This window comes from Belonocnema kinseyi, chromosome 8, assembly GCF_010883055.1.
Source record: "Belonocnema kinseyi isolate 2016_QV_RU_SX_M_011 chromosome 8, B_treatae_v1, whole genome shotgun sequence".
In the NCBI taxonomy this organism is placed as follows: Eukaryota; Metazoa; Arthropoda; class Insecta; order Hymenoptera; family Cynipidae; genus Belonocnema; species Belonocnema kinseyi.
Window position 1 is genome coordinate 49301133 of NC_046664.1, and position 9167 is coordinate 49310299.

The window sequence follows — 9167 nt, forward strand, 5'->3', positions numbered from 1 at the left end:
TATAAATAAATTCGTTTTAAGATTAAGATTTTTCAGATTTTGACTGTTTCAATTCGAAAGTCTTAGTTATTAAAAATATGTGAAGGTGCGGTCGAAATTTTATAAACTATTTTCAACTTAAAAATAATTTAATAATAATATATTCGTAATTAAAGGCTTTTATTAAATTAAAAATATTGCGTCAGTCTAAATGATTCACTTTTTAACCCATTTTATTTGTAATTTTTTAATAAAAAAAGAAGAGATTATTTAATATTTAGCAATATTTGACTGTTAATTTAATACGAGTAAATTGAAGCCAAATATTTAAAAGTAAACAATTTGAAATTTACTTGTTTGACATGGAAAGCTTTAAATTGTTAAAATTTGTATTTTTTTATTTAAAAATGTTTAATTTTTAAGTGTGCGACATTTTTTTTCAGAATTTATAAACATATTTTAAAATGAATAGAATTTTCCCTACAATTTTTAGAAAATCCTGCACATTAAAAAAAATCTTTTCAGGGTATTTTTTTTTACAGTTCTGGAAATCTCTTAAAATCTTCTTAAATATCCTGGCAAAAACATTCTTAGAAAACTTCTAAAAATCTTTTAAAATTATTCGATTTTTTCCTAAGATTATTAAAAATGCTCCAAATTTAAAGTAATTGTTTTAAAATATTGCAGACTCTAATTTGACTATAATATGTAATGGTTTAAAAAATAAACCAAAATTTTCAATTTTCCCAGAGAGATTTTTTTATTTTCTTAAAATTTTAAAAAATCTACATTTTGTTTAAAAAAAAGAAATTTTTTATTATTTTTGAAATTTTTACAAAACATTAAGATTAAGAAATAATCTAAAGCTTGAAAAGATTTCCAAAAATGTAAAAAATGTAGATTCCCGAAGAATTCGAACAAAAAATTATTCAGCTTGCTAGGAAAATAAAAAATTATTTATTATTCTGCAAAATTAATTTCAATTAAATATTATTAAATATTTATGAAATTTTCAGAAAAGGATCTGCAATATTTTACGGAAATTTTTTATATTTAAAAGATTTTAAAAAATTTTTTGTGAAAATCCGAATAATTTTTAAAGATATTTGAATGTTTTATAAATATTTCCAAAATAATAAAAAATTTAAAAACAAGATGTAGATTTTTGAAGTATTTGAAATAAAATTATGAAACTTGTCAAGAAGTTTGAAAGGTTTCAGAATAATAAAAAAAATGTTCTTCAGTTAATGAGGAAAATTTCAAATTATTTTTTATTTTGAGAGAATATATAAAAAGATTTTGAAACAGTTTTTGACGTATAAATAACAATATTGAAATTATATAATAATTCAACTTCTAATTTAAAAAGGGGCCAGTTTAAAAAAAAAATCCAATCGTTGAATTTTTAATGTTTCCAGTCTAAAATTGCTTCTTGAAATGATATAATTTTTAAAATGTACAAATTTATTGATTTAGTCTTTAACTTAGAGCTTTTAAAATGATATAGTGGGTTTATTTTTTTAAAACTGAATTTGAATCTTTGAACTATACAATTAATAAAAGTTTAAATTGCTAAATTCTTTAGTTTCACTGCATTTAATTAAAATTTTTTTTTCAATTTTCCTAGGAATAATAATTAAGAAAATGTTTTTATTCTATTGGAGCCTTTCGCAATTGTTATAAAGCTTCTAAATTTGTTGTTTGTAATCTGAAATAATCTACATTTCGTTTTAAATTAGGTTGTGGGTATTTGTACCGAAATTTCGGTACGAATAGTCGAATTTTTCGGTGCACACACTTTGTTTAAATTATTTGATATCATTTCAAGTACTAAATTAATTTTGAATCTGTTTAAAACTAATAAATATCTCTTAAAATTATTATAATTTTTTCTACAAATAATAAGTGTTCAATTATTATTTAAAAATCCAAATTTGAAGGAAATTGTTTTTAATTCGCAGGATTTTCTAGAAGTTGTAGGACAAATTCTAATAATTTTAAAAGTTATGTAGAAGTTCCGAAATAATTTAAAATTAAAAAAAATTAAAAACAACTGATAGATTTTTTAAGATTTTGAAATAAAATTTTAAAGCTATTTAAGGATGCCCAAACTATTTAAAATAAAAGTAATTTAACTTCTTATTTAAGAGTTTTAAAGTGAACAAAATTAAAATTTTTAATCTTATCAAGCCTAAAATAACTTAATAATATAATTCTGAACATTTTTAAAGTTCATTGATTCTTTAAATTAGATTATTGAAATTGTAAACGTGGATATATATTTTTGGACCATAATCAAAAATTTTGAACTCTATAATTTATGAATGTTAACAATTCTGAATTTTGTAGTTTATCTACATTTAATTTGAAACTTTTCAATTGAAAAGTGTTAGTACCTTCCAGTTGATACGCGTGAGTTATTGAAAATTTTAATACAAAATTTTAGCATTAAAAAACTTTTAAACTTCGATTTTAAAAGTTAAAAATTCAATAGTTCCACTTTAAATGCTTAAATTTGTTTTTCATTTTTTATTACTTTAAATGGAAAATGTTGAGAATAGAGTTAGATTTTAAAAATTCTAATGAGCGGGAAAAATGTTTGAGAACCGGGAAATGACCGGGAATTTTTTTCGTCGATTAAAACGGTCACCCTGAGTGTCAAATTATTATAATAATTAATATGCTATCTCGAAGTTATAGAAATACATTTTCGCTTTCAGAATAGGAATCGAATTTAGCAAATATCAGTATCAACCATGGCTGGAGAACAACAGCAATTTTTTCTCAAATGGAACGATTTCCAATCGAATATGGTGTCTTCGTTTAAACACCTACGAGACGAGAAGAGCTTCACGGATGTGACGTTAGCTTGCGATGGGCAAACTTGTAAAGCTCACAAAATGGTTTTGTCGGCGTGCAGTCCATACTTCAAATCCTTGTTAGAGGTACCATTTATTTCATTATTAAAAAATCGTCGCTCTAAATTTGTAGGGTGGCGAATAACCAAGAAATTGCCGGAAATTTAATAAAAGTAAAAAATATAAAAAACGGGAATTCACTTCTAAATGCAGTTAAATTCAAGTTTTGATTATTTAAATCGTCTTGGTAAATTTAGAAAAGTGATTTATACTTTATCTACAGTCTTAGATTCACATTTTTTTTTTGTAGAAAATTAATCTTTATAGTAGTTGAAAATTTATCTTTTTGTTATAAAATTAGCTTTGCCATTTTTAGCTGAAAATTTATATTTTCTAGTTTGAAATTCAACAATTTGGATGATAATTTGTTGAAAATTTACATATTTTGTTAAAAAATCGATTTTTTATCTAGAAAATGATCTTTTTCTTTGAAAGTTAATCTTTTGTTTTGAAAATTCATTTTTTAGGTTGGGAATAAAATTACTTGTTTGAAAGTTAAACTATTTGGTTGAAAACTATTTTTTTTAGTTTGAAAATTCATTATTTTGATTAAAAATTTAATTCTTTGGTTGAGATATTATTTTTTTCTATGGATGAAAATAAATTTTTTGCCGAAAATTGAACTATTTTATTGAAAATTTGTTTATTTTTTTGGTTGAAAATTATTTTGTTTTTCAAACTGAAATGTTAACTATTATTCCAGTTTTATGTTCCATAATCTTCGATAAAAATTAAGCTCTTTGGTTAAACATTCATTATTTGACTAAAAATTTAATTCATTTTTTGGTAGGAAAATGATCTTTTTTCAGTTGAAAATTAATCTTTTTCTTTAAAAAATCAATTATTCTAGTTCAAAATTTATTATTTTAGTTAAAAATTCATCACTTTGTTTGAAAATGTAACTATTTTTTAAAGGTAGTTTCTTTTGTGGAAAGTAATTTTTTCAACTGAAAATTTAACTTTTTCCAATTGAATATTCCATAGCTTTAGTTGAAAATTCTTATGTTTGCTTTTATACTTTTATACAAAAAAATAGCAATTTTTTTACAAAATTGGAATTTGGAATTAAAGTAATGAATATTTTCTCTTTGAACAAAGTAATCAAATTTTTTGCTACAATAGTTTATAATTAAACTATGAAATGTTAATTGGAAATTAAAAAGATGGAATGCATCCAAGAAGACGAATTTTCCACAAAATAGTTAAATCCTCAGCCAAAAAAGATTTTACTTATAAATAAAAAATTTGAAATTTTATTTTTAAAAAAAGATGAAATTTCTACCGAAAGATATAAATCTGTAAACCAAAAAGACGTATTTTTAAGAAAATTGTTGAATTTGCATGCAAAAAAAGATTTTTCAGGCCAGGAAAGAAAATATAGGTAAGTTATAATTTAAAAGGACAAATTTTCAATGCAGAATGAAAATTTCGAATCAATATTTGCTTTCAGGCTATATAAATATAATTTTCGTAGGTTTCTCAACAAAAAATAAGAAAGAGTTATGAAGATTTCAGATATGTCGAAAAATTATCTAGGTTTTTGTTCTATTTTACAGGATTTTACAGAAAAAAATGAGAAATTTAAAGATATTACCAACTTTTTAATGATTGGAAAAAATTGAAGAGTATTTTATGAACGTTCGGAAATCATTCAAAATTTTAAAATAATTTTAATGTCTTGAAAATTCAAAACATTTCTAAATATCTTTTAAAAATTCTTTTAAAATATGAAGAATTTATTTTTGAAAATTTTTTTATTCTTTCGCAATGTTTTTATATCTTGAAAAAGCTTGTAAATTTTATTTCAAATTCTTCAAAAATCTATATTTTGTTTAAAGTTTTAAAAGCTTCTAAATTTATTTTTAAATTATTCGAATTTTTCTTAAAATTAAAAAAAAATTTCAGATTCTTTTTTGATATTTTTGGAAATATTTTCCAATTTATTTGATATATTTTTATATATTATCTTTAAATAAATTTATTTTTCTTTGCTCTTGTTTTATTTTTGACCAAAAAATATTCTTTTTTCGATTTTTTTTAAGAGAATCTTTTTTAAATACAAAAAAAAAACTTTTCAGAGGGTACCAGTGATATTTCTACAAAACAAACATTAAATTTTCAAGATTGACATAAGTAAATATTGTAAACTAAAAATTTATATTTCTCTTTAAAGCTAGAAAAAATGTACTTAATTTCAATATAAGACGTTTATACAAATTAATTATGCTATAAAAAATTTTTATTGTTACAAATATGTGATATATTTTTATTGCCTTATATTATAAAGAATGGGATTTACATGTTGCATAAATATTGATAAAGTTGTAGAATAAAAAACTGTATTTGTGAACCATACCTGTAAAAACAATTGTAATTAATTTACACTTTTTTATTTAATTTTGTATGACAAATTTAATAAATTCTTTTGTTACTATTATTGAATATTTATGTTAAGGTATGTTCAAAAAACAAATTAATTTCATATTGTGCTCTGTATAGTCTAACGCTTATTTGTTAATTATTTTAACTGTGAAAAAAAATATTACGATCTTTAAAAACAATCGTATTGACTTCAACTGTTTAAAAATTTTGTTATAACAACTGCAATAAATTACTTGATGAATATTAATTGAAAAAGTTCAAATATAATTCAGATGAAAATAATTTTTAATAATCTAAATAAATCCAATAACAGATCCATCCTTCCCAAGTGTCAGATTCTCCGTAAGAATATCCTCAAAACCAAAATGCTTTGCACAAATTACATGCCTTTAATACAAAATTAACCTTGAAGATGGCTCTTTGACCGGGTTTTATTATTTTCCTGCCATTTAGTACGGTATAATAAACATATGTTTTCTTAAAGCAATTCGTGTAATCAGAATTACATCTAAAAATAACACACTTATATTCCATTATTCCCATTCATCGCCAAAAAATTTTTTATAAATTTTCTGTCTAAAAATCTCAAAACTTAATCATAGAGCAAAAAATACGAAAAATTCCGTTTTTATAATTCGAAAAGCACAGAATTTCACATTTATGACACTTTCTCCATGCATTTGAATAATTTTCAGCCTAAAAGTACAACTAGCGCCACCCTCGGTCGCGGTCAATATTTCCGTCACTTTCATTTAGAGTTCTGACCCCGGTTATATTAGTTTGAGAACGATAACGAGAATAAGAATGTAACCGAGAAATAAATTCACGGAGAATTTATGAGAATCTCAGAATTTATTTTAAGTAATGGAAAATTGAATTTTTTCGTCAACTTTTCGGTTGAAAGCTCAACTTTTTTTTTTATTAAGTTTGTCTTTCTTATTTTAAAGTTTACCTGTTTTAGCAGAAATTAAATCTTTTTTTGGTAAAAATGCGACTGTTCGGTTAGAAATTAAGCTATTATAGTATTTTATTGAAAACTTAACTATTTCGTAGAAAATTTATTTTTTGTTTAAACTTTATATTTTTGTGTTGAAAAATAAATTGAAATATTTTCTGGATGAAAGTTCCACTTATAAAAAAAATATTTGTTTTTTATTACAAATTCGTCTGTTTTAGTACAAAATTGATATTTTTTGGATAAAAATGCAACTATTTGGTAGAGAATTTAATTATTTTGTTAAAAATTCCTCTATTTTGGTTAAAAAAATTCGCCTTTTTGAGTTGAAAATTCCATTTTTTCTGGAAACTTATTTTTTGTTGAAAAAATTCAATTTTTGATGTTAGTGAGTAAACTGGAATCTTTTTTAGATGAAAACCCAACTTTTTTGTAATAAAAAATTCTTCTGCTTTAGGATAAATTTCATATTTTTTGATAAAAATGCAACTATTTGCTAGAGAATTCAACAATTTCGTTGAAAAGTCATCCTTTCTGGTTAAAAATTCGTCTTTTTGGATTGAAAATTCAATTTTTCTGGTAGAAAATTATTTCTTGTTAAAAAATTCACAGTTTGATCGTGAAAACTCGACTAAAATCTTTTTCAACAGAAAATTCAATTCTTTTTTTGAATATTTATTTCTGATTTATTTATATATAGAATAAATCTCATTTTTTGTATTAAAATGCAACTTTTTGTTTAAGAATCGTTCTTCTTTGCTTGATAATTCAATAAATTTGTTTAAAACATTTGGCTGTATCGCTTTGTTAAGAAATTACTTTTTTTGTTGAAGATTTATATTTTAAGTTGAAAAGTTATCTGGTTGGTTTAAAATTAAATTATCTTGTTGAAAATTAATCTTTTAATTTTTTTTAACCGAAAATTTAGCTTTTCCAATTTTTTAAATATTTATATTTTTTAGTTAAAAATTCGAGTTTTTTGTTGTTGTCGAACATAATTTTTTAGTTTGAAATTTCCTTTTTTTTGCGTAAAAATGCATCAGTTTCGTGGAAAATTAATTTTTTGTTGAACAATCATATGTTATGTTTGAAAATTGCATTTTTGTAAAGAAAATTTGTCTTCTGGTTCGATAATTTATATAAACTTTTGTTTATTTTTTGAGTGAAAAATCTTTATTTGTTGGAAATTCGTCTTTTTGGTCTTTTTTTATTAAAATATAAATTATGACACTTTTTCGTTGGCAAATTGTCTTTTTAGGTTGAATATTCAACTATTATGTTAAAAATTCCAGTATTTTTTTAAAGAGTTATTTTTTTAAGTAGAAAGAACTTTATTTTATGTGAACTAAATTAATACATTTGAAAATTTTAATTCGTAAATCATAAATTCTTAAATTCTTTTAAATTTTCCAAATTTCCAATAACGACAAGATTTTAATTGACAAAAAATAAAATTCCGAATTTAAAAATACTCTAAACTAAAATTCACCGACTCAGAGTGGCCGTTTTAATCGAGGAAATAAATTCCCGGTTTTTTCCCGGTTAGCAAATGTTTTTCACGATCAATGAAATTTGAAAAATGGAAGACTAAAGCTAAAAAAATTTCCACTTGAGGTAAAAAAACTGAGCTACAAATGAAAGCAATCAAAGTGGAACTGTTAAATTTTCAACTTTTAAAATAAAAATTTTAAAGTTTTTAATTTAAAAATTTTGTATTCAAATGCTCAATAATTTACGCGTATAAAATTAAAGGTACTAACATTTTTCAATATAAAAAAATATAAATCCACGTTATCATTTTCAATGCTCTAAATTAAAAAATCAAACAACGAACTTTCAAATTTTCAGAATTATCATTTTAAAGAATTTCAAGGTAGAAACATTAAATATTGAAAAATTTTTAACTGAACAATTTTTAAATTCGAAATTCAATTATTTTCTTTTTAAATAGTTTAAACATCCTTAGAAAGCTTCAAAATTTTATTTAAGAATCTTAAAAAATCTAGAAGTTGTTTTAAATTTGTTTTAAATTTAAAATGATTTTTGAAATTTTTTCAGAACTTCTGAATATCTCTCAAAATTAATTGAATTTTTTTACAATTTTCAGAAGAGCCTGCAAATTTTAGAACATTTCTTTACAATTTGGATGTATAAATAACAATTAAACATTTATCATTTGCAGGCGAAATTTGAAAAATTTTAAGAGATATGTAGAAGTTGTGAATAAAAACATTTTCTTAAGATAAATAAAAAATAAATAAAAATAAAAACATTTAAAACATTTTCTTAAGATTTATGGGAAAATTAAAAATAATTTTTCATTTTGAAAAATGATTTTGAAAATATTTAAAAAGTTTTCCAAGATTTAAACAAAATTTTCAAAAAAAATTCTAGAAGATTTTAAGAAAAATTTCTAAAATTTGCATGATATTTTTAAATCTTTTTAAAACTCCTAAATATTTCTTAAAATTATTTAAATTTTTCTACAAATGTTAATTTGTTAATTATGCATCACAATTTAAAAATTTCACTTACAAATTAAGAATTTTTCAAATACAACAATTAAAATTGTAACGTTCAAATTTTAAAGGATATTCGAAATTTTAACGATTCCAAGATTTCTATATCAAAGAATTCAGTTAAAGATTCTTTACTTGTATATATTTGGTTTCAATTTACTTGTCTCAAATAAATATTCGAATATTGCTAAATATTCAATAATTAATCTTTTTTTTTAAATAAAAGATTTGAAATTGAATGGGTTAAAAATTAAATATTTAAAAATGAAACAATTTTTAAATTTAATAAAATACTCTAATTAAGGGCATGTCACACAGCTAAATACCTATATTACCGACCACAGTTTTTCAGTTGACTGAATGTTTTTTTGAACCTAAGAACTTTTTTTGTAAATAAAATATCGAGCTGAAACT

At 21.8% G+C, this 9167-nt stretch overlaps 1 protein-coding gene across 2 annotated transcripts in view; it reads left to right on the top strand.

Annotated features, from left to right (window-relative positions):
* Window positions 1-9167, top strand: part of LOC117177662 (longitudinals lacking protein-like) — a 25873-nt gene that overhangs the window by 9553 nt on the left and 7153 nt on the right. For both annotated transcript variants that reach the window (XM_033368473.1, XM_033368474.1), the window contains exon 2: window positions 2700-2924. In XM_033368473.1, coding sequence (XP_033224364.1) covers window positions 2736-2924 — 189 coding nt within the window. In that variant the 5' untranslated portion in view covers window positions 2700-2735. The remainder of the gene's footprint in view (window positions 1-2699; window positions 2925-9167) is intronic.